General features: G+C 40.5%; 1 protein-coding gene across 2 annotated transcripts in view; it reads right to left on the reverse strand.

Moving 5' to 3' along the window:
* Positions 1–27,467, reverse strand: part of MND1 (meiotic nuclear divisions 1) — a 100,389-nt gene that overhangs the window by 64,471 nt on the left and 8,451 nt on the right. For both annotated transcript variants that reach the window (XM_089670439.1, XM_089670440.1), the window contains exons 2-4: positions 24,729–24,794; positions 18,541–18,598; positions 16,143–16,291 (exon numbers count right to left, since the gene is read on the reverse strand). In XM_089670439.1, the coding sequence (XP_089526565.1) occupies positions 16,143–16,291; positions 18,541–18,598; positions 24,729–24,794 (273 nt within the window). The remainder of the gene's footprint in view (positions 1–16,142; positions 16,292–18,540; positions 18,599–24,728; positions 24,795–27,467) is intronic.

Genomic DNA, 27,467 nt, shown 5'->3' on the forward strand with positions numbered 1-27,467 from the left:
AGAATTTCTTTTATACGAAAGCTGACCGCCAGCTAAAAAAAACGATACCAAGATGATGGCTGTAGCTGCAGGCATCCTCCTGATATAACCACTTAAAAGTCCAGCAACGTACCAGTACATTGCTGGTCCATGTTGGGCATATATGTAAAAGCAGAGAACATGGGCAAATGATGAATCAGGTCTATGGACCAATAGGACCGCAATTCATTCTTTTATGTAATGCCCATGTTGAGGGTTAGGCCCAAAAAAGTTTTAAATTCAGAAATCGTGATAGGTTTCCATGCAAATTGTCTGGCAAGAGGTGAATTTGGGTGGGCAACGATGTATTGTTGTGCGTATAAATTGCTTTGGCCCACAATCAATTGATACAAATCTTCCATGAAAAACAGCGTAGAAGCTAAACGCTAGTGCTGGCCACAAAGATGTCTGATCCTGCTAACACTGCGTTTTTGGGGACACTGTACAAAGAAGGGCATATAAAACATAGGACCTACTGAAAAAGCCCTGAGAGGGGTCGCAATGCGTCTAGGAAGGAGGAGCCAGAATTGTGCTATCACACTGCCACCAGCTTGCTAGCAGAGCGGTGAGTTGGATGTGGACACATTTTATGCTTTTTATGTTTTATATGTGTGACTGAACTTTTAGTGGGGGATTCAATAAAGTGTTATATGGAGAGCACGATGGGGTGGTCTGTTACATGAGACCATCTCTGCTTGATGTCTGAGTATATGGAGGGCAAGAGGAATTAAAGAGGAAGATTCTTATTTGTGATTGAGGAGTTTAGAAACACCCAGATGAGTGCTTATTACCCATTTTAAGGTGAGCAGGTTTTTCACCTAGTGTGGTGGAGCAGCACCGAACATTGACAAAGAAGAAGATATCAACAGAATCTATGTTCACTGATTGAATATTTATGGACTTTGAGTTTGGGGGACACATATATTTTTTCACAAGAATCTTGGTTCTTTATTGATAGAAGGGTGGGTAGCCTAGAGAGTTGCGCTGCACTATTGTTACGATGACTGAACAGTGACCGACTGGCTGCAGTCACTTTTTGGACATCTTTTTTTCTCCTGGATCCTTTAATTTCACAACTGAAGTCTGTTGAGCCGGGTGGTGTCAGCAGGGCCACCCATGGCTCAGATTTGAACCAATTTATAGGAATCAGCTGAAAGTAAATTCCTGTATGTCCAGCTTTACTTTAAACCAGGAATCTACTAATTTTCTAAAGAAAGGGCCAATTTACTGTCCTTCAGACTTTAGGGGGGTTGGACTGTAGCCAGTGGGAGAAGAAAATGCCCCAATATCAGTGGAAGTAAAAAAAATTATATTAATGCCTGTGGTCAGCAGGATGAGCAATAGTATCCCATCATTGGTATTAATGGGGGGTGGGGGGACTGTTGGTACCAGTGGCGTGACCCATTGGTGATATTTTTGATGTTATTAAAAAAAGAATAGGGTTTCTTTGTCAGTGAGAGGAATAATGCCTCCTATCAGTGGGGGTAATAGTGCCCCAGGGACCGGATAAAGGCAAGAAAAGGGAGCATCTGGCCCACTGGCCAAAGTTTGGAGCCCAGAGCTCTAAACTATCTTCTTAATTTCCAAACTATGGGACAAAAAGAGCAATGCACAAACAGAGAGCAGGCTTACATGAAGGCAGCCCCATCCTCCTTAACCATTTCCCTACTACAGCAGCTTTTTAATTTTCCAGATACGTTAAAATCTGCATAATGGGCTAAAAAATTATTTAAGCCTACTAGGATATTATGTGTGATGTGAAAGCAGAGGACCTGTAGAATAAAAAAAAAAAATACTAGTTACGATTTTTTACATTTGTACTACTGTTTCCATTTTTGTGCTTGTGCATACTAAAATTTATTTTAGTGTAGTTTTTACTAAAATGCAATCCTTACTTTAACAAAATAAATGTGGAGGTAGTGTTGAGTAAATACATATCTGCAAATCAAGTAGATTATACACATTATTGGTGGCAGGAAGTAGTATAAGCACTGTTGAAGACACGGTGGATATTTCTTTGATAGAGACATTTATGAGTTTATTCGATATTTTTTGTTCAATATTGGTTTGATTAATTGCTCACAAATATTTGTAATTTTTTTTATATTCATGCATCTTCATATGCATTTATGTATTATATATGATTGATGGAATATTGGTTTGATTGTAAGTGAAGGATTTTACACTGTAGGACTAATAGCACCACACTTTGGTTCATTAGGTGACCCATATGTTCTGTCACTCTCACAGTACTGACCCATAGGCACTCTCACAGTACTGACCCATAGGCACTCTCACAGTACTGACCCATAGGCACTCTCACAGTACAGACCCATAGGCTCTCTCACTCTCACAGTACAGACCCATAGGCTCTCTCACTCTCACAGTACAGACCCATAGGCTCTCTCACTCTCACAGTACAGACCCATAGGCTCTCTCACTCTCACAGTACTGACCCATAGGCTCTCTCACTCTCACAGTACTGACCCATAGGCTCTCTCACTCTCACAGTACTGACCCATAGGCTCTCCCGCTCTCACAGTACTGACCCATAGGCTCTCCCACTCTCACAGTACTGACCCATAGGCTCTCCCACTCTCACAGTACTGACCCATAGGCTTTTTCACTCTCATACTACTGACCCAAATGTTCTCTCACAGTACTGACTTATATGCCCTCTCAATCTCACAGTACTGACCTATATGCTGTCTTACTCTCACAGTACTGACCTACATTCACCGGCCACTTTATTAGGTAGACCTGTTCAATTGCTTGGTAACACAAATTGCGGGATGGTCTGAGTATTTAAAAAACTGCCGATCTACTGGAATTTTCACGCACAACCATATCTATGGTTTACAGAGAATGGTCAGAAAAAGAGAAAATATCCAGTCAGCGGAAGTTGTGTGAATGAAAATTATTATTATTTATTATTATAATGGATTTATATAGCGCCAACAGTTTGCTCAGCACTTTACAATATAACGGGAGACAATACAGCAACAATACAGTTTAATACAAGAGGGATAGGAGGGCCCTGCTCCTTCGAGCTTACAATCTAGGATGCCTTGTTGATGTCAGAGCAGAATGGGCAGACTGGTTCAAGACGATAGAAAGGCATGCTATCATGTCAATATGGACCAAAATCTGTGAGGAATGTTTCCAACACCTTGTTGAATCTATGCCACGAAGAATTAAGGCAGTTCTGAAGGTAAAAGCGGTTTCAACCCGGTACTAGCAAGGTGTGCCTAATGAAGTGGCAGGTAAGTGTATATGCTCTCTCACTTTCACAGTATTGACTCATATGTTCTCTCACAGTACTGACCTATATGCTCTCTCTCTCTCTCTCTTAGTACTGACCAATATATTCTCACATTCTCATAGTACTGATCCATATGCTCTCTCAGAGTACTGACCCATATGCTCACTTTCGGTCTCCTTTCTTTTATTTCTTTCTACTGAAGCTGGTAGACCCCCCAAATTCTATACAATCTGTAGAATTTGACAAAAAAGATCTTACACAAACAAAAATGTCATCATTCCCACAGCCATAAAGCCAGGGCACTTTTTATATATTGTATGTAGAGGGGGTTTCCAAATGATTGCAGCTTCTGTAACACTGCAAAGTATTTTGAACACTTAAGCAACTGTATAAGGAAATTACATTTTAACACTGTAATACTTGAGATATTTCATAAACCAGTTCATGAAAATATCTAAAAGGAAATGTGCCGCCTGTGTCTAATACATGCTAATGTCAGTATCTCTATATGTAGAATTGCCAAAACTCCTTTTACTTTACTTTTCCAGGGGTGTGGACATTTTTGAAAAAAGTACTTGTCCAGGACTAAATCGGTGCCCCAATCTACTTATCCCTCATGACAATCTACTTGTCCTGATAAAAAGACTTTTTTTTTAACCAGAACTATTTAAATCTGCTTTAAGTAATGTCTGGGGCTTTTAAAAACAAAAAGGGGCTTTATGGCGAATTAAACATTTAATATTTTTAACATTGCACTGTTTATCTCCACCTCCCCTCCCTACCTGTCTCCAGCACCGTAACCGGGGACTAGCAGGGAGAGGAGAGACCTTACAGTGCAATGAGCGCCGCCGATTGGGTGGTTGTCAGGAAAGAGGAGTGTCAGGCTCATTCTTTATCCCTTCCGCTGCCAGAGCTGTTTTTTGCACACATTTAAAAAATAATTTAAGGCCTGAAGATTACACAAAACTCCAAAACATTATATGTTTTCTGAAAGCAGAGACCCTCGAGCAGGAGTGTCAAACTGGCGGTCCTCCAGCTGTTGCCAAACTACAAGTCCAATGAGGCATTGCAAAGCTGACAGTTAGAAGAATGACTCTCAAAGGCAGAGGCATGATGGGACTTGTAGTTTCGCAACAGCTGGAGGGCCACCAGTTTGACACCCTTGCCCTAGAGAACAGAATAGCGGTAGTTCCAAATTTTTATGTCATACAATATTATCACAAAATTTCAGTAAAAAATACACTTAAGTTAATTTTAGGGCACAAAAAGCAGTAAATTGTCAAATTTTTTTGTAAAATATAAGAGACAAGGTTGCATCGAGTAAATAGATATCCAACATGTCAAACCTTAATGTGCGTGCGCTTGTGAAATGGCAACAAACTTTAGTACCCTATATTTTCTATAAGTGACGCATTTAAAGCCCCTTATAGGTCATCAGTTTAGTGTTACAGAAGAGGTCTGGTGCTAGAATTATTGCTCTCACTCTGACATGCGCGACAATATGTAACGTGTGTATCACAATCATCGTTTTCTTGCGTAGGTGCATACATATGTGGGGGTGAGGGGCCTTGACAAATTTGGGGGGGGGGAGCATTATATGCTTGGATGTAAATTAAAAAAAAAAAAAAAAAAAAAAACCTAAACATTTTTTACTTAAAACTTTCCTTTTTTTTTCATCACATAGGGGACAGAAAGTCTGTTTTGGTAACAGGTTCTCTTTTTTGAGACATCCAGGGTCTAACCTCCCTAGCGGTCGGATTATTTCAGTATTTCTGTGCTCAAAGCGGTACATTTTTTTGCATGGAAATATGTATTTTTTTTTATTGCAGGCCTGTAATTTTTAGGAATAACTCACCGAAATCTGTTCGAACAAGAGTCTAGTAAAGATCCCGGGTATGTTAAAATTTGAAACACGAAATCATAAATTATAATTTAATAAATAATCATAAAAAATAATATAATATAAACAGGTGAGCACAGACAAACACACATGTGAAGGAATCAGGAGCAGCAAGGAGGTTTCAGAGGACCCGGATTCTTTAATATCTAAGGGAAAGAGAACAAATCTGGGACAACTTCCAAAATAACAGATTAATTGTCCTGCCCATTCTCTTGGTTGCTATGCTGATCTCGTGCTAGAGACCCAGGACATTCAGCAAGCAAAGACAACACTCCTGATCTGCATATTTGTTCAGATATTGGCTTGCACCTGAACCGTACACCTGGAGAGGATATCGCCACCAATACGCATACCCAATACGTTTATTTTACATTGCATTGTTTATGAAATATTATTTTGTGCTATATGTAATTTAGGTTGCACAGTTTTGTACTTCATATGAACTAATCATTTGGGGATATATACATTTTAGTTTGCACATATTAATTTATTTATCACATTTAAAGTGAACAGCACACTTTTCTAAGGTGTAGAAATGATATATTCTGGTATTCAGGAAGGTAGTAGCAGCAGTTCACTTTTCTATTTTTTCATTATACACATTATTGGGCTAAGTGCAAAGATCTTTTTCTTTATACAAAGGACAAACCCCTGCCAAATCCTGTTACATGGACCATGACAAAATAGAACACAAAAAAATGCTTTCTTCACCACTATATTTCTTCAATACTGGCTTTTCAAGATAGCAAATACAATAATTTGGAGGCTGGATAAAAGTTTTGATGTGGTATAACCAGGGTGGATTTGATTTAAATCAAACTGATTTAAATCACAATTTAAATCACGATTTAAATCACTAGTCAGTAAGGCTTGATTTAAATCATAGTTTTCTACATAGACTAATTCTTGCTGGTATAACTTTAATATGCAAGTAGATGAAGATTTTTAGAATAACTTTTCATATTAGTTTTTTTATCCCCAGTTTAATAGGTTAATCATTCATATTTGGACAACTTTTCTGTTGTGCTTAGGAAGGAGAAAAATAATCATTACCTTAATAATAACAATTTAAATAGATTTATTCAACTGAAACAATAACATTACAGCATATGTGATTTGCTTAAACAAACATCCATGTTTGGTAACTAATTTGGCTAAACAAAATATATATATTTTAAGAAACTTAGACTGTCAGCCCCTTCCTCCTTACACTTAGTTTCAGTTTCTTCTTGTGCAGATCTATTCCACTCCAAACAATCAGAAAAATATTGTTTCTATTCTATTCACTGAACTTCTTGAAAGTTAGCACTGAAGGGGTTGATTCTGTATTCATAGGTTTGTAGAAGTTAGGATTAAGGTTTTTTTCTCAACTCTTTTCATGTTATAACATTTTTGCTGTGAAGAAGAGGCATGTGATCTCCGCTGAGTCAAATTCAGTTTTGAGAACTGCAAAAGTAAACCAAGCATCTGTGATAATATCTTGTAGGCAGAGAAACTGCCCAATAATCTTACAAAAACATCTGGAAGAGCATGACATTGTGAATGGATTAATGGAATTTATTTACCCAAAAAATTAAACATATACAGCCTTATTCTACATAATTAAAAAAGTAATCTTTATTTCATGATGGAATAACCTTTGGATGGTAATATATTTTCCTCAAAAAGCATTTTATTAAAAAAAATCCGATTTAAATTAAAAAAAATCCGATTTTTTTTATTTTTTTTTTAAAAAATCATTGATTTTTATCCACCCTGGGTATAACACTTTTAGTTTTCAAATAGCACATTTTCACGTAGGACTAAACACAGGACCAAAAAAAAAATGAAGAGCCTTGAGAAGTGGTTAAGACCTATTCTTTCACCATATGATGCACAAACATCAGATTATTTCCTACATGTAACATACGACTGCTTTAGAAGAAAAAGCCACTGATCACAACAAGATTTGGCGGTAAGCAAGAAAAAAAGTGTTTCTGCTAAAACGGGCTATGTGAAAAAAATTCTTCTTTCGTTATTTACCACTTCCCGTTTAGCTACAGACAATTTATACTGGGGTGGTTTCACTCTGACCAGATGTAAACCTACTGACTTGAATAATATTAATAATAGATATAATTTTGTGCAAGTCCAGTTAGGGACAAACTTCTCAAAGAAACATTAGTACAGTGCTGAGTACTAACATAATTTATTGTTCATTACTCAAGATCAGAATTCCTGTAATGCTTTAAAACAGTTTAGCTAGGATTCATAGGTCACAGTATTTAAATCACAAAAGGTCAACAAGCTGTGGATTAGTGGAAAGCAATATTGCTACACAGAGCTAAGCGTTAATGCCTAAGGCATTACTGCATATCAGGCTGCAGGCCAAGGGTATTTAAAACCCTCCATAGCACAAGCTAAAAATATATAGGAAATTTAAATTTGTCATGTAATTTGTATAAGCAAATGTAAAAGTGCCCATAAATCACTGGTTAAGCAAACTCAAGTCATAGTTACAGACTAAGTAACAATTCATAAAGCCAAAACACAAAGACAGCCAGAGGCTTAGGAAAAAAACAAGTATTAATCTCTGCATAAGACAGTTTTATAAAGGAGAATGTGCTTAGGTAATAAACACTGCTATAGACAAAAATCCATATGTTAACAGAACTATGGCCATACATGGAGCAAACTTTGCGTGTTTTGCAACCTGAGCAAATGGATAGCAGGGAAACGAGAACTAGAAAAGTTTCCCTTTTTATGAATCACATGCATGAGTCGGCCAACTCAGGGACCACACTGAGTCTCTACAGCGCAGCAATGCTTTTGAGGATTGATAGCTGCCTCATCAAATTAGATCTTCAGTCAAGATATCCACCTATGGCTAGACTATAACTAAAAGATGGCCACACACAATTATCCCTCCCCCAAACTGAATCTCCTGGGACGACTGGGCAGTTTTAAAGACACCTGTATTACAATATGCAGACTGCCACTGCTAGCTTCACCTTCTAAAAGTTTCCTGGCTTCAATACTTTCAGAGGCACTGTCCTGTAAGAAACTGACAGTTAGTGAAGGCATACTTGTTCCAGGTTGGTCAGTAAGATTTTACCAATATAACAGCATGACAACCAAGCAACCAGCATTTCTATAAAAAGTTCAGCAGTGGCAGCCTGCATACTTCCCTAAGTAATTGTTTCCTTTATGGCAAGCCCTAGGCAGTGATACAAAGCCCATCTAAATCAGAAGTCGAAAAAAAAAGGATCAACAGTGTGTACATTGCTTTACTATGCCACCATCTCCTCTCCTACCCTTTGAAAAACTTACCATGCCTGCTCTTGTGGACAACCATTCTGAGCACTCTCCTTCTTGCAACCTCACCAAAGTACCCACCCCTAGCTTAATCCACATTGTGGGTACTCCCACCGAAACCCAAATACCTAAAAAGCTTTTTGACTTGCATGCAAAATTCTTTTCTTCGAGTACATTACAGGACATAGGATATCGTATTCTAGAACCATTGAATTTTAATGCTACCTTCAGAAATGGACACTAGCAAGAAAATATGTAAAGACAGTCCAGTATAACCCCTCCTGTTCCCAATATGCCTCAGTTTAGTAGCTAACAATGATAAGAGTGGATCATAAGAAGAGAGGGAAGAGGACTGTGTCCCATAATGTACTCCAAGAAAAGGGTTATACAGGTCCACAAGAAAAAAACAACAAAGGCAGCGCAATAGTACCTACAGAGCAGGCTGAGGAACCTCATGAACGACACTGAGAAGTGAAAATCCACCTGGTATAACTTATCGAATGTGCAAACAGAAGAACAGGTGGCAGCCTTACAAATCTGATGCACAACGGATTGTTCTAAAAAGCCCATGAAGCGTTAACCGATCTAGTGGAGTGTGCATTGACCAGAAAGAGGGGGAACCTTGCCCCATAGGTCATAAACGTGAATAATGAGATGACGGATCCACTTTGCAATAGTGGAACAAAAAGTAGGCTGTCCCCGACGTGGACCTTCAGGAAGCACAATAAGAAAGTCTGACTGATGAAAGGAAGCTGTACCTGACAGAAAAGCTTAAACATTCAGGCAATGGAGAAAAAGCTGTTTAGGTGCAGGACAGAGAGGACAACGTCCTGGTTAAGATGAAAGAAACCACCCTGGGAAGGAAGGAGGCCTTCGGCCTCAGGAAAACCTTTACAGGCTAAGGCAACACGTCAGAAAATCACCTTGAAGAACTGATGGCGAAAAAGAAAGGCAATCTTCCATTTAAGGACAGATAGAAGAATATCACTAAAACGTTCAAGAGGAAGTTGTTGCAAAGCCAACTGAACCATGCTGAGATCCCATGGAGTCATTGGGCAGTATACAGGAGAAATAATGTGAGCGACACACTGAAGGGCCTTTACAAACGAGTGAGAAGCAAAAGTCACTGAAAAAGAATTTGACCATTGGACAGATGTTGATCCCACAGAGTACTGCCTTGAATAAAATTTTCTTGCACCACAAGAAAAGTATGCGATGGAAGACTTTGTAAGAAGTCAATTTCCTAGTTTTTAAGAATGTAAGGATTATCCCTCAAAACCTGGCTTCAACAACCAAGTAAAAAAGTCAGCGACAGAGAAGCAGGGTAGTAAACCAGTCTGGGCCCAGCAGGAGGGGGGTTCGGTGTGCGCCTGGTCAGTACTCATAAGTAGAGTTTAGAAACACAGGACAAAATACAGGTACGGTAGTAAGGGTCAGAACTGTAAAATACAAATTATAATTACAGATCTTCTTTAAGGTCTTGTTGAGACATGTAAATAGCAGGGCCAGCAACAGTGACAGACCATTTTTTTTTTTTTTTTTAGAAGTGTCTTCAACAGGATACTTATGAGCAAAATGCTTGACAAGAGCGAAGACCTTCCCAGGGTGAGGCCAGACATAAAAACAACAGTACAAACTCCTGCGCTCAGGTGCAATGCTTTAAGGTGTAGTCCACCTGTCTGACCAGTTGGCATGGTGTAAAATGTCTTGCTGGCCTCTTAGGACTGTGGGTGTCCTCGCTGAACTGGAAATGATAGTAAAAGAAAGAGGGCGCACCAACCAAGTGAATTACCAAACACCATTTAAAAGATATGTAAAAAGAAGGTCACCTACTCAAAAACACATGTAAAAAAAAAGGCATGTAATGGGATGCAGACGAGACCACCTAAAGTACTTTGGCTCTGAAGGAGAGGGTCCGTCCCTCAAAACCTGTAAGCATTTGGAGGGCACGCAGACTTCCCATACCACTGGCTTGAGTCAGTGGACCTTGAGGCGGTCTCGTCTGGTTCCCATTACATGCCTGTTTTTTTTACATGTGTTTGTTAGTAGATTACCTATTTTTTTATTATTTATTTATTACAGGTACTTATATAGCGCTGCTTTGGTAATGCACTAGATCAGAGGCCAGTCATCATACAGAACAGGCTGTAACAGTGAGTGTACAAGGAAGGTGCCGAGGCTGGTGACCTTGGCAAGGTCAGTGCAGGCAGCTCTGAATCAAGACAAGTGCACACTGTGTCAATAAGGACCTTAAGCACACCCATGAATTCCAACATGGTATTAAGACAATCCCTCCCTTAACAAGAGGAGTGGGCACCCCAAAAGGGGATTAGGAAGTTCTTGAAGAGAACAGTGACTCAGGTTGGTTGGCAGCGCTCCGGACTGGCATTGTGGAAGACCAAAGGAGAAACAAATCACATCCACAGTAAAGGTTGGACCTTGGCCCTGGACCTATAAAGCACCCTACAACTAACGTAATTCGTTGCACCATGTGTCTAGGTGAGTACCAAACTTAAGGTCCAGCACCCAGAGGGCAACAACTCAGGCAGGCCTCACATCTTCTTCCAGATGGGGAATGGATTCAAAGGCAAAACCAAGAAACCAATCCAAAAGCTGCAAAGAGGAGCCCCAGTGGCTATTCAGCAACTGAAAAATCTTGATAGAAGAAAGAATTATCTTAAAAAAAAAAAAAAAAAAGGCTTTATTTCAGTAGAGCAGAGCAAAGATGTCTGTTCTCCTAAGGATACTAGCAAAAAACTGAGGCGAGCTGGGAGCAGGAGAGGTTATACTAAGCTGTCCCTTCAGCATAGCCTGTCAGTGTCCATTTTGCTTGTAGTTCTCAATGAACTGCACATGTGCCAGTGTGCCCTCTCATAGTTCATTGATCTTTCTGCTCTTTAGTAACTGTATGCCCTCATGAGAGGCATGGGCAGACAGCTATACTGCGTGTCTGCATGAGCCTGACATTGCAGCCATAATCTGCAGATTGCATGTGCAAGGCTCTGCAGGTTCCAGAAAAAAAACAAAAAAATGTAAAATATGTGCATTTTTTTTTCTTTCTTTTTTTTAAAAGGTGAGCTTAAAGTAGCATTGAGGTCTTCCACAAAAAAAGTGCTGTAGAACTTAATTTGTGCATCTACAATTTTCTCTCTTAGCCTCCCCTGCAAAGTGCCACAAATACTTGTTGATCATGCAAATGAGTTCCACCCAATACAGTTCCTGTGATGGCGTGGCAATAATGCTACACTGTTCCTGAATTCAATTTTCAATCCACTCCCATGTAGACTCTATATGAGGGGTAGGCAACCTTTTGAGCATGGTGTGCCGAAAAATGTTTTAGAAGAAATTGAGAGTGCCAGCTATATGCAACTTCACACCTCAGGTCAGTCCCAATATGTGCAACTTCACACCTCAGGTTACCCCAATTTGTGCACCTCTAGACCTCAGTTTACCCCAATTCTTGCATTTTTACAACCCAGATCAGCCCCAAATCCTGTTCCTTCAGACCCCAATTCCAGCATTTTCACACCTCAGATCACACAAATACTTGCATCTTTAAACTTTTGATCATCTCCAATTCCTGCACCCTTACAGCTCATCTCACCCCAATTCCTGCATTTTTGCAACCTAGATCAGCCCCATTTCCTGTTCCTTCAGGCCTCAGACAAGTCTCGATTCCTGCATTTTCCTACCTCAGATCACCCAAATACCTGCACATTTACACCTCTGATCATCGCCAATTCAGAACCCTGACAGCTCATATCATCCCAATTACTGCACCGTCACACTTAAACTCACTCCAAATCCAGCACTTTCACAGCTCAGAACATCTCCATTCCTGCACCTTCACACCTCTGATAACTTAATTGATGCCATTTGAAGATAAATCTCTCTGGCTATATCCCCTCCAAGCTGAGCCAGGCAAATGGATGCCGAGGGAGAGAATTGTTTGTACCGCAGAGGAGGAAAAATTACTGTACCCTTTCAAAGTGAGAACAAGCAGCTTGGGGAATTCGACTAGACACAGCTTCAGTGTGGAGAAAGCAATGCCAGAATCGACACCAGCAGGAATAGAGGGGGGGTGCACACCAGCCACGCTGCTTCTTCTGTATGCAGCTTTATTGTTTGGGAGGTGGGTCTCCCAGGACTCCCCTTGGGTGCCGTCCCTGATGCTGTCGCGTGCCACCTCCGGTACTAGTGCCAGAGGTTACCTACCCCTGCTCTATATGCTTTCACTACATTTGGATGAAACAATGTTGCAAGGAGCATGGCTATCAGCATTGTCACTGCTAAATCACAAGCCTGTAGCTTGTCAATCAACTACTAGCCCTGCCCATTGCTTTCTGGATTGGCAGCATTGCTTCTATGGATAAAACCCTCCTGCTGTGAACTACAGCTTCTGGAGCATGCGAAACAGAAATAATGAAAGATTTGGCTTAGCCAGGGAAGGAAAAGGAAGGTTTTTATTTACTTTATGAGGATTGTACATAACTGGATTTGATAACTATTTAGACCAGGGGTTCTCAAACATTTTAAACAGAGGACCAGTTCACAGACCTTCACACTGTTGGGGGGCCAGAATATAGTTTGAAAAAAATATGAACTACCTATGCACACCGCACATATCGTATTTGTAGTGCAAAATAAAAGGAAAAAACAATGCAATATTTAAAATGCACTGTACACTGTAACACACTGGACAATGCAATGCACTGTACATGGTGTGCTCCCCTGGCTGCAACAGGTGAAATCCAGGGCTTCCAGGCTGCCGCTCACTGGGTCTTTGCTGCCGAGGACCCAGCAAGCAGCCTAGCTATTTGCCGGCCGGTGCCAGGTTTTTTGTTTTTTTTTCGTTTCAGATTTTTTTTTTTCCGGCTGGTCCGGAGAGCTGGATAAATGTCTTTGGCAGGCCGTATCCGGCCCGTGGGCCATAGTTTGAGGAGCCCTGGTTCAGACGGTCATACAGGAGCCCTTAGCTATTTTTTAATCATATGCTACTAAGTCCCTTTTGCTGTCTATAACCCTATTTACACATATTGGTTGATTTACTGAAGGCAAACATACTGTGCACTGCAAGTGCACTTGCTCCAGAGCTTAATAAATGAGGTAAGGCTTCACTTTGCAAAGAATACCCAATCACATGCAAGCAAAAAAAACAAAAAACAGCATTTTTGCTTGCACATGATTAGATTATAGAAATCAGCAAAGCTTCCCCTCATTTCAGAGCATCCCCGTAGATCTAAAGCAACTGCACTTGCAGTGCACAGACTATTTGTCTTTAGTAAATCAACCCCATGAAATTTAATATGCTGAAACTTAGGAAATTCCAGCAAGGGTTTATATCTCTCAGCCCCATGTGACTGAAATCATCCACATAATGTATGAACACATTATGTACCACCATTCTCAAACAACAGCATGCAGTATTTTTAGACCTCTGTGCATGACAAAGCATGTAAGTACACGCTGCCTTGATCTACTGATCAAGATCTTCATGATAAAAATTTTACCTCTGGTCAAAGCACATGCAAGTGATGGAAGGGGGAGTTGAAGGTAAAAAGTAAAGGCCTAGAGATGTGCAAACCAAAAAAAAAAAACAAACAATGATGGGAATTCAATGCATACAAAATAGGAAACTGCATTTCTTGTAATAAGCATCTTAATATTAGACATACAGAAATGGGAAGTTGCCCCAGAGACCATTTCCGGTTCATTCTGCTGAAAATAACCCGCAAGCCAGCTGCCAAAGAACATAGTTTTCACTATTATGTCATTTATTTCTCCTCTTTCATTTCCTTTTTCATACTGTAACAGATATAGCACCCCCTCTAGTGGTCATGCACTGATTAACGCAAGCAGAACATTTTTAAACCAGGGAAGGTCATAGTATGTTACCATTTTGTGTACCAAGTTCCTGCTTTATTTATAATGCAGATAAAAAAACACACACAAAAGCAAAATCACAAACACATAATACATGTGGTATTTTTTATTATCTTACAGAGTACCTGCTGAATCCACAACACACAACTTATATCAAGGTTGACAACCTGTCAATAGTGGCTATGCGACAGGTAGATCCCATACCTGCCTTGCCACACACTCCTCAGGAGTGCTCCCCTTTCTTACATGTAGCGCAGCGCAGAAAGCGACTACAAGCTATTAATGCTACATGTTCTGATGTTGCGCCAGAACAAGTAGCTGTAATATCTTGCAGCTGTTTCCTACACCACTCTACTTATAAGGAGGGGAAGCACTTCTGAGATGGTACAGAGGGGGTTCCAAGGATGAATGCTTTGTTTTTGTTTGTTTTTTTTAGTACACCGTATTACTTATTACTGAAATCTGCACTCTGTATTATTTCCTACAGACCTCTGCATTTATTAATGCCCAACTGACCTCATCACAATGTATTACTTCCTACTGACCCCTGCACTGATCTCTACATTACTTGTTACTGACCTCTGCATTACTTACTCTTGACCCCTTCACTGCCCTAACCAAATTATATATTACTCTGACAGGTCAAACCCACCCAGCCAGGCCAGGACTCAGCCCAGCCAGCCAGGCCAGGACTCAGCCCAGCCAGCCAGGCTAAAAGGTGTAAAAGGAAGGATTAGGGTTTAATTCTAGTATATCTTCAAACATCCCCTTTTAATGGGGTTATCTCCTTTCAAAAAAAAAAAAAAAGGGGGGGGGGGGCTAGGGGAAAAGCTTACACAGAGCTAAAGATCCTCCCAGAGGACAATACTAAGGCACCATACCTAGGAACTGGGTGAATGAGACTACTCAGAATGTAGAAAAGTAGGTGTGACCACACTGAACTTAAAATTGGTAGGGGCTTAAAGGATAGGTTCACAGTACACAGAGTCTCCGTGCCATTCCAGTTACAATGACAGCACACCTGGCTTCCAACTAACATTCCGGTGACACTGATAGTCCACCTGGCTGAAACCTTGCTACCCCAAACCATTTTGGTGACACTGCTAGTGTATCAGGCTGCCACCAGGTAAGTGACATATTTCCCAGACCCCTTGCTGTTTAGTCCTGGTTCTCCACTTGACCACAATACGACCACCCCCAAGACTACAGACACAAACCCCACCAGATCAGGAAGGGGCACTAGTTGCTATACTTCATAGCATTCAGATTTCCTCCCCACCCCATAGCACCTCTTCCATCCCTACTCCTCTGCAGGCAGCCAGTGAGCATAGAGCAGAGCGTGCATAGCGCACAAGAATGTCATCATGCTGCATGTTTACTAACTCTGCAGGTCAGCCTGTTCCTGAATATTGCCCGACTACAGTAGTGACCTGGCAACCGGTTCAAAATTCCAGCACTGCCTGGTCAATTCCAGAAAGTTCCCAGGTATATCAAGCACTGACCACTGTATTGCTGGAGGAGGAGAAGAAAAGGATCACTTGCTTCCCCATATCTGAAAGTACTGACAGGGCTTAAGTGTGTGAACATAGGAGGGGAAAGACTATCAAGCCAACATCAAGAGATAGTCGTCACCAAAACACTACCACCTTACTGAATATGCCCTTGCAATTCTATTTAATCTCCAGAAAAGAAAAACAGTCTGCATGAAATCAGTTTGACATGAAAATGCAAATCCATCATGGTCTACTATGTCAGCACGACAGGATAGTATCAGAATAGAATTACCTGGCTTTCCAGAGTCTCCAGCTTTCTCTTCCGAGCATGGAGAGCCTTGCTAGGAAAAGCCCAAAAGTAATTTGAAGTCCCAATGCGCTCAGAATCTACCATGGCATCATCCACTAGACTTTGAAGGATGTCTTTCACGGACATGGATGCTAGAAAAAAAAGAATTGCTCTTACATTGGAAATGCAATAGACTGACAAAATAATCTGTCATTTCATTCATCAGTCAAGATGGTGCAAGTCAATAGGGCTAGGACAAGATTTTCTGGACAAGTTAAAGCCGTTCTTTACTAAAAACCAAACAACTTTGATAATGTGTTCTAAGCTTCATGTGGAACCCTATGGGGAATTTTACCTATTAACCTAGCATTTTCTGTTTTAGATAGAGTGTAAATGGATTGGAACGCGTACCAGGTTTTTATTGCTGTCTTTGCTCCCATTAAGGAGATTCACCTTCTCTATTTGTCCTGTTTACCTTCACTACAGAGAGTGAAAGTGAAAGAAAATCTCAGATTTTGGATTGTCACCAGAACAGGTAAAGGGGGGAAATCTTCCAAAAGGGACACAACAGAGTTGCTTTACAAATACTGTTGCATAGAAGGCCTTGTGAGAGCATCTCCTATTTGCTTGGCATAGGAAAACTTACCTTTAAAAGCTGAACTCCAGGAATTCAGCCACTTGTGCTGTCTTACTCTGGGTTAAGTCCAACAAGATACATGCCACCTGATAGGCTTATCTCTTTATTTACAACTGACAGTTTTTGTGAGTGCTGGAAGTACTGCTATGCTAAACTCCCAATGCTCTGACAGGTTAGATGCTGCTTTCTCACACAGCAGGCTCTGCCCACTCCTCCCCTCTGCTGTCCATTGACAGATGGCTTTGTATTATATGAATGGATTTGCATAAGAGCACTCCTTGACAAGGCAAGAGGAGAGGTGGGGTGTGCAGAGCGGCTATAGACGACTGCAGCTACAGGTGCAGATACCCGAAGGTCCAGCATTTGAGCGCCAAAAGTACTGTGAAAACGTAAAACCATCAACCCATAGTAAAGATGGTCATACATTGTAGATTTTCACAGGAACACTCGTGCAAAAATTCTTAGTACATTCAATGACGATTCAAAGTACTAAATTTTATTTGCTTTTAACATTCGATTTTGGATTGAATGGGCTTTATCAAATGAAAACTACATACACAAGTAGAAATTCAGTTGTTTAAGAAAAATTTCCCATCCTGCTCCTTAGACTCTTCTGGTCACTGCGGTCAACAACAATGTCGATTTGACCCCACTAATGATTAGAAAATCAAATATTTTTTAAACAAACACATTCTTTCAAACAAAATTCTTCTAGTTTATGGCCAGCCTTAGCCAGCACATTTTAGAAAGTAGCTGAATTCTTGGAGTTCAGCTTTAAAAATATCCTGATCAAGAGCTTTCTAAAAACCTAAAAAAGCATAAGCAATGTAATTTGCTCTGTTTTAACAGGTTTAATAAGGAGCTACTTTAAAAAGTGGTATCTGGTGCTGTTCTCTGCTACATGACTGCACAAATATTTCTGATTATTATTTCCAATTACCGTCAGCAGCAGTCGGGTTATTCTCCATTGGTTCCTTCACTCTCACTGCATATCATTGGTCACCTTCCACAGACCTATATGGTTGCACTTCCTGAACTGTGATCAAGAGTTAAGCCGGCCATAGACAGTTTGAATCTTGGCCGATTCAGCATGTATTTGGAGGTGTACTTGTAAAAGGGTTACTATTGCCTTGTGATCTAGGGAAAGAGACTACAGTACTAGCTGATGAGCTTGTGTTGTGAATGACAGTGCACTGGAGATTTCCACCGGTATTTCCAAAAACTCAAGCCCACAATCCACTCCAGCAGCTAGTACTATAGTCTCTTTCAGACAACTAAGCCCAGACCAAGCAGGTCTGTAGTACCTCTGCCATTCCTGGCAGAGGTACTACAGAACTAGCTACTGGCTTGTGTTGTGGGATAGTGCTCTTGTGAGAAACAGCACGTCTCAGTGAGCAGTATTTCACAACATAAACCAGAGTACTGTAGTCTCTTTCCTTGGAATAGCAGGCAGGTAGGTCTGGGATTAGAAGAATCATGCGGCAGGCATAGGGTAAAACAGAAGAGGCACAAAGCTGCAGATGTTATGCCTCTCTCCTCCTGCTGCACAATCCATCATTACTCAGCTATGTGTGCCTGTCAGTCTCCTATTCATCTGTTTGCTAGCAGTGTGGTCAGACAGCAGTGGAGGAAGCAGGCATGCTAGCTCAGGAACCAATGCACAGGACTGAAAGGGACCAGGTGCCCCATGCACTAATAAACTTGAAACTTTTGCTGATGTCTTATCACAAACTGCTCACATTACTAAAGAAAAAATAAACTTACTAATTCCTTTCTCTTTTGGGGCAATTTTCTCCAGGTCCTTCAGTTGGAATACATCTTTCTATTAGGATAAATAAGGACATTTTTGCAGTATTAGACATCAGCCTCCCCCACTTACAAATAGGATAATATGTAGAGGGAAATTAAATAGAAAAAAAAAAACACACAAACAAAAATAATGCACTTTTAACATATTTAAAGCACAAGGCAAATGCACACTGCTCAAAAAAAAATTAAAGAAACACTTTTTAATCAAAGTATAGCATCAAGCCAATTAAACTCCTGGAATATTAATCTGGTCAGTAAAGTAGCAAAGGGGGTTGTTAATCAGCTTCAGCTGCTTTGGTGTAATGAAATTAACAACAGGTTAACCCAAATGGGTAACAATGAGACGACCCCCAAAACTAGTTTTGCATTTGAGCTGGGTCAGTGCTACTATTGGTAGCATGAGGCAATACCTGGACCCTACAGAGCTTGCACAGGCAGTCAAACTCTCCTCCAGCATGGCACATCAATATGTGCCATTGCCAGAAGGTTTGCGGTTTCTCCCAGCAGTCTCAAGAGCATGGAGGAGATTCCAGTAGACAGGTAGTTACTCTAGGAGAGCCGGACAGGGCCACAGAAGGTCCTTAATGCATCAGCAGGACTGGTATATGCTCCTTTGTGCAAGGAGGAACAGGATGGGCACTACCAGAGCCCTACAAAATTACCTCCAGCAGGCAACTGGTGTGAATGTCTCTAACCAAACAATCAAAAACAGACTTCATGAGGGTGGCCTGAGGGCCCGACATCCTCTAGGAGGCCCTGTGCTCACTGTCCGGCACCATAGAGCTCAATTGGAATTTTCCATTGAACACCAGAATTGGCAGGTCCACCACTGGTGCCCTGTACTTTTCACAGATGAGAGTAGGTTCACCCTGAGCACATGTGACAGACATGAAAGGGTCTAAAGAAACCATGGAGAATGTTATGCTGCCTGTAAAATCGTTCAGCATGACCATTTTGGTGGTGGGTCAGTAGTGATGGTCTGGGGAGGCATATTCTTGGAGGGATGCACAGACCTCTACAGGCTAGACAATGGCACCCTGACTGCCAATAGGTATCGTGATGAAATCCTTGGACCTATTGCCCTGGGTCCCTCCTGGTGCACGACAATGCCCGGCCTCATGTGGCGAGAGTATGCAGGCATTTCCTGGAGGATGAAGGAATTGATACCATTGGATGGCTCCCATGATCGCCTGACCTGAATCCAATAGAACACCTCTGAGATATCATGTTTTGGTCCATCTGACGTTGCCAGGTTGCACCTCAGACTGTCCAGGAGCTCAGTGATGCCTTGGTCCAGATCTGGGAGGAAATACCCCAGGACACCATCTGTCATCTCATTAGGAGCATGCCCGACATTGTCAGTCATGCATACAAGCACGCGGGGGCCATACAAACTAATGAGTACCATTTTGAGTTGCTGCAATAAAATTTCAGTAAAATGGACTAGACTGCTGCATCATTTTTTCACTTTGATTTTCGGAGTGTCTTTGAATTCAGTCTTCTGTAGGTTGATCATTTTCATTTCCATCTAACGGTGGGACATCCTTATGTTTCTAACACATTACCCAGTCCATATCAGTATGGATATCCAGCATATTTTTCCCCATTAAGATGTGATGTATTTTCAAAGTGTTCCTTTCATTTTTTAAGCAGTGTATAATCAACATGTACACCTTCATGTTTTCGTGTGGCACATAACAAGCACGATAAGTGCAAAATGTGCTTATGGTTTTACACTCACAAACATGCATACATTCATGAGAACACATAGAGGAAACAATATTTACTCATTAGACATGCTAGCTCTGCTTTCTCTTTATCCCCTAATCCAGTGGTCGGCAAGCCGCGGCTCGCGAGCCACATGCGGCTCTTTACACACTTTGATGCGGCTCTTCTGTGTGCTGGGCGCCCGCTCCCCTCCCTCCTCTCGGGCGGCCACCCCAAAAGTCAGGACTCTGCAGCTAGCCCAGCAATGGGCAAACTACGGCCCGCGGAGCGTGGCAAACATTGGCTGTCAGGATGTAGGCGGGGCAGCGTGACGAACTCCTCTCCTCTCACAGTCCGCCCTGAAGACCGGAACGGCGCGGGAACACGGCGAGAGGAACGCGCGGAGCAAAGGTAAGTGAATTGACACAAAATGGGGAATGAATTACTATATGGGGGATTAATTACTATGGGGGATGAATTACTATATGGGGGATGAATTACTATGGGGGATGAATTACTATGGGGGATGAATTACTATATGGGGGATGAATTACTATATGGGGGATGAATTACTATATGGGGGATGAATTACTATGGGGGGTGAATTACTATATGGGGGATGAATTACTATGGGGGATGAATTACTATGGGGGATGAATTACTATATGGGGGATGTATTTTCAGTTTTAAAAATGTGGCTCTCAAAATAAATTTCTATCATGGTTTTGGCGAGATTTGGCTCAGTTGAAAAAAAAGGTTGCCCACCACTGCCCTAATCCAACTACCTGTTTAGAGGTCTGTTTTTTTTAATTATAAAACTTTCTGCCTGTTTGGTTAAAATAGACTCCCTGTAATCTGTAATGACATAACACCCTCAATGCTACTGGTAGTCAAAAACCTTATGTGACCTTCTATACACCGTTTAACCACCTGCCTACAGGGCACTTATACCCCCTTCATGTCCAGGCCCATTTTCAGCCTTCAGCACTGTTGCACTTTGAATGACAATTGCTCGGTCATGCAACACTGTACCCATATGAAATTTTTATTTTTTCACACAAATTGTTTTCTTTTGGTGGTATTTATTCGCCACTGGGTGTTTTATTTTTTTGCGCTATAAACAAAAAAGGAGAAAAAAAATAAGTTTTTCTTTGTTTCTATTATAAAATTTTGCAAACAGGTAATTTTTCTCCATCACTGATGTGCGTTGATGAGGCTGCACGGATGGGAGGCACAGGTGGGCAGCACCACTGTGCACTGATCATCAGGGCACTGATCATCAGTGCTCATCCGTCCTCTGACAATTGCCAGTTACTGTATTTACCCGGTGATCTGCTGTGTCATTGGAGGCCTTTTTCCACATCACATGATCCACTGTGTCCGTAGGAGCGAACGGGAGGGCGCGTTCTGGGAGGACGTCATATGACGCCTTCCCAGAACTGGGTAAACACGCTGTAGCCGTCATTTGGCTATAGCGGGGTTACCAAGTGGTTAAACTAGTAAAATGTGATTTGTCAACTATGTACAAAGTTTTTAGCTACAGCATACAGTGCCTTGAAAAAGTATTCATACCCCTTGAAATTTTCCACATTTTGTCATGTTACAGCTAAAAACTTAAATGTTTTTTATTGGGGTTTTATGTGATCGACCAACACAAAGTGGCAGATAATTGTGAAGTAGAAAAAAAATGATAAATGGTTTTCAACATTTTTTACAAAATAAATATCTGAAAAGTAGACGCAAATTGCACTGCAAAGATTAGCATGAGATTTGAACAGGAATGTGATTCCTGTCCAGATCGCATGTGGTTTCCCCACTGCTCCTGCGTGAACCCAGGCTTGTCATAGCTCAAGTTCACACAGGAGCGGTGCAGGAAACCTCCCTGCAGGCATCACATGCTCAGTCTCAGTGGTAGGAGAGAATGTGGTGTGAATTTAAAATCCCCGCCACTTTCTCTCCTCTCCTTGCAGAGATGACTGTTCAGGCTAGATGGCATCTGATTGGTCTCACCTCTCCTACCACTGACACTCACACAGGAGCAGTGGGTAAACCGCATGTGATTTGGACAGGAATCGCATTCCTGTTCAAATCGCATACTACTCTTTGCGGAGCAATTAGCATTTATTAACGGTACTAGGTATAGGCGAGTACTTGACTGAAAGTATCGGTACCCGTACTCGCCAATAAAAACCGGTATTGGTGCATCCCTAAACACAAGTTTGTCTATGTAGTCCTAGCATCGATGTTTAGACCAGGAGCCTGTCAACTAACTGTTGATGAATTCACATTAGCACAAAAAAAAAAAAAGAGAGCTTAATCGAGGGTACAATGAGATCAACCACTTGCCCCCCCCCCCCCCTGCGCTATTTCAACTGGTAATTGTGCGGTCGTGCAATGCTGTACCCAAACAAAATTTATGTCCTTTTTTCACAGAAATAGAGCTTTCTTTTGGTGGTATTTGACCATCTCTGCAGTTTTACTTTTTGTGCTATAAACACAAAAAGACCAAACATTTTGAAAAAAAAAAACACTATCTTATTCACTTTTGGTTATAAAAATTATCCAATAAACTCAAAGTAGTTATAAATTTAGGCCAAAATGTATTCTGCTACATCCCTTTGGTAAAAAAAAAATCTAAACAAGTGTATATTAATTGGTTTGTGTGAAAGTAATAGCGTCTGCAAACTATGGTATATATGCTGGAATTTACACAGCTTTTACTTTCTGACTGCCTATCACATTTCTTGAAGTGCTAAAATGCCAGAGCAGTACAACCCCCCCCCCCCAAATGACTCCTTTTTGGAAAGTAGACTCCCCAAGGATTTTGCAAAATAGCATGTCAAGTCCATGGAACATTTTATATTTTGCCACAAATGTTTTCAAAATTACAAATTTTTTTTTTTTTTATACAAAGTTGACAGTAAAATGATATATTGCTCATGCATGCCAAGGGTATATGTGGAAAACCCCAAAACAAAAATTCTACTTCTCCCGTGTATGGGGAGACCACATGTAAGAGACTTTTTGGCAGCCTAGCTACAAACAGGCCCCCAAAATCCAATGACCACCTCTAGGCTTTCAAAGGGCATATTTCCTCCTATCACTTCCCCACTACATATCACAGTTTAAATGACCCCTTTTTGGAAAGTAGACACACCAAGGAATTTGATAAGAGGCATAGTGAGTATTTTACAGATATCATTTTTGTCACAGGGTTTTGAAAAAAAAAAATACATTTTTGTTTTCTTTCTTCGTTTTCCAAAAACATTTGGCAACAAATGAGATTTGCAAAATATGGGTAAGTGATTGGCAAGTAGTTAAAAAAAAAACAAAAAAAAAACCTTACTTTTTTTTTTCCTCAATATGGTATTTCTTATTTTATTTTTTAAAATTTTTTTTCTTTTTAAATACTTTTATCAGAATAGTACAATGTTACCATAATAACATTGTACTACTGTGGGGGGATGATCGGGGATTTAGTTTTTTTATACTTTGCTTTGTAGGCGAAATAAAGATAATTTCTCCTGCAATGCAAAGCTTACTGTCATGAACCTAACTCATTCATGAACTGGTTTTGACATCACTTCCTAGTGATCTGTGATTGGCTGAAGCTGGTCACATGGTACAGGGCGCTGTGATTGGCTCCATGTACCAGCTGTGGGCCAATCATAGCTCACTAGAAGAAAAGCAGAGCGGTTATGAGTCAGATTGATTCATGGTAGCTTTGGTAACATTGTGATCATGTGATCGCAATGGTGGTCCACCAGGATCTTCATTCCACTGTGTCCGCCAAACACAGCAGTCGCGGGTGCGGGGCTTAGCTGTTACCTCCTGAGGCAACACAGGGGGGACTCAGAACCTGACCAAATGTGAGTTTAGTAAGGGCTCCACTGGAGCCTCTCAGTTCATGGAGATCATTGCTTCCCTTCAAGTGAAAAAGACACATTGTGGAAATCTCAGAAAGTAATGGGGTAAAAGTCCCAGGACTAGGATTTTAAAAAAAAGTTAGTCCTAGCCAAAAAAAGCCCAGATATGCAACCCCTCCAGGTCCACTGTCTGGAAATTAAATGATTTCAGTGTTCCTGTCTGTTCGTTAGTAACATAACTAGCCGAGATGACTAGAAGTCTATGCTCGTTTTATTGTATATGGAGCCGTTTCCTGTTTCTAGTAGGTAGAGCCTCTCTCATGTGCATCCCACAAAAGAATTGGGGATAATGTGGTTTTCTGTTTATGTGGAAGTGACTTTTTAACCTGTAGCCTCATGTGTTAAATAAAAAAATCCAAATGAAAATATTCAACATAGGAATTGATGAAAGCAGTAAGAAACTGGTTATACATTTTCTGATTAAACTGATAAAATCAGGTCTGTAAACAACTTCAGCCTCCAAAATCCTGTTTATAAACAATGACAATTAAAAAAAAAAAAAAAACATACCGTTTCAAAAAATATTTCCATCATCTTTGCTCTTTTCTCCTCAACGCTAAGACCCCGTTTCTTAGACTAAAGAAAATGAAAGTTAGTATATCATAATGAAACAACTAAATAACGAATGCCCAAAATAAATATTTCCAGGTCAGAACACAATTGGTGGTCTATTTATAAATGCTCTCACACAATTTTCAGCCGGGGGGGGGGTCACACAATTTTCCAGTTGAATCCAATTAGAAAAAAATTCTGAATCCCGGGTAAAAGTTGTGTGAAACATTTAAATAGGCCCCTTGGTGATTTAACTAGCACATGAAGCAATAGGATGTGTGGTCACAGTCGGATTTAAAAACAACCCATTGGCCCTGGATAAAACCTGCTTTGTTTAAAAAGTTTTAGGTGTGAAATTCTAACTGTATTGGCAATGCACTACTAAAGATGGTTACAGGCTACATTAAATCCTAGATTGTAAGCTCGAAAGAGCAGGGCCCTTGAAACCTTCATGTATTGTATTGTTACTGTCTTGTCTCATGTTCTGTCCCCCCGCTACTGTACAGCGCTGAGCAAACCCTTTGACGCTATATAAATACTGTATAATAATAATAATAATATGAAAGGTGTCTTCTTAGCAGCATACATCTATTTGGTACCATTGCCCTTTAATCCATCAAGATCAATTCAAAGAAACCTTTCCCTTCAAGATTTTCCCCAGACAGCACCTGAAATAGCCAATCAGTAGTGGGCATTTGTGCCATTGGCATCCTTACTTGACCATCCTGTAGGAATGTGTACACAATCCAGGCATAGCTGTTTTCTGAGAGTTGTTTGAGAGTAATATAGCCAAAGTCTGTGCGTAGGCAGCACTTGTCAGGGGCAGAAAATGTGAATGAATGATATGCAATTGGAACTACCTCACTAGTCTATTTACACTAAGCCTTGCATTGTGCCACATTCTCTACTGAGCCCAGGGCAGGTAGTTATTTTGCTTCCTCCTCTTTACCCAACTTATTATTTACACAATTATTTTCCTGCATATCTCATGTCAGCAGCTTTGCTTGCACTGATGGAATAGACCTATCAAAAACCAAAAAGGAAGGGTTAGTGTCAACTAGGTTTATTTGTAAATAAATACCTAGCCAACTGTTCACTCATGTCTTATTTCTGCCATGACTCCCACGTTGATCTTTAGGACCTACAAGCCACAAAGCATACTTTCATAGCTGTTCACATTTAACCGTTTGCAAGCAATGTCATCCATTTATTTTTTCTTCCAAAAGATCTCACAAAAATCCAGAAAAAAAAATTGCAGTCAGAGACACTATCAGATAAATTGGAATGGAACTGCAGCATTAATGCATTTATACCAAAAATTAAGTAACTTATGTGATTTTATATTTTTTATTTGAATGACCAGCTCAATATCTCTCACTCTCCACATCATGCCAAAGCAATGCCAAAGTTATAACTTATAAATATGTTATGCAACGTAATAAAGCAAACTGATTCATGGTAGTAGAGAAGACTTTCAGAGCCACTAAACAAGATTATTGCTGCTGTTAAAAGCATAAAATGCACATCCAATAATAATCCTTTAGCACATACATTGGTTATGTGTATTGCTTGACGTGTTGCATCACCCATTAGGTCTCAGTGAAGGACATGCAAGATGGAGGACTGAAAAAGACCTTTGTATAGCAAACAGAGCATGTAGATCAGCTTTGGAGATGACTGCTGTTCCAAAAACTCAATGTATGGACTGACTATGTGAATTAGCTATTAGCACATATTTTGAGAAACAGCACGTTGAACAGATTGGGTCACTGGCATAAAATCTGGCTTTACAGCACAATATATTAGTCAAAGAAGCTAAATTAAAGTTGTTTACAAATGTTCCAAGGCGACACAACAAGCCTGATAGTAAATAAATTAAAAGAAGTAAAACATATAAACCATGTTTCAGGGTGTCAAAGCAAAGAGTCACTTTTACCAAAAATTATTCCTAGAAATCCTTTTGTTTAACTTCCCACTATGACTTCCCAGGAATTGGTCAGTGTTCTGTCACCTAGCCTGGGTAGAGAAAATAAAGATAGCTTGGGTAGCCTGCATGGTCAAAAAGGATTGATGGTTTGTGTCACCTCCTCTTGGAGACTGGAAAGCTGGAGACTGGTTCACACGTATTTTGCAGAAACGTACTACAGTCCATTTAACATGGTTTCTTATGGGACACGTTTACAGCCACATTTTTGGAAAGCGTCAGGGACTTTTTCCCGCAGCAGATTACATTTATGGTGCAACAGACTTTAGTGGAACCACACCAAAAACGTTACATGTTTTTATTGCTTTTTTTTGTCCAACAGGAAAGTACTGAGTGTGACTTTGATGCAACTTTAAACTCATTGGCACTCAAGCTGCATTAAAGTCGCATCAAAGTATGCAGAAACATTTTAAAAACCACTTTGACTTTAAGTAGTATAGATTTGAAGGGCTTCTATTGCTATCAATGGGCTGTGACCTGCATGCAATTTTGTGTCCAAAGTCACATGTTCGGATTAAGGGCTTGGATTAGGGTTAAATGTTAGGTTTAGAGTTAAGTGTTAGGGTTACAACACTAACCCTAACATTTAACACTAACCCTAACTCTTAACCCTAACATGTGACTTGACAAATAAAAATCGCATGAAAAGTCGCAGCCCATTGATTGCAATGGAACCCCTTCAAATATATACGAGAGTGTAAAGTTGCATCAAA

This window comes from Staurois parvus, unplaced genomic scaffold (assembly GCF_062004578.1).
Source record: "Staurois parvus isolate SC_StPar_1 unplaced genomic scaffold, SC_StPar_1.0 ptg000090l, whole genome shotgun sequence".
NCBI classification, from domain to species: domain Eukaryota; kingdom Metazoa; phylum Chordata; class Amphibia; order Anura; family Ranidae; genus Staurois; species Staurois parvus.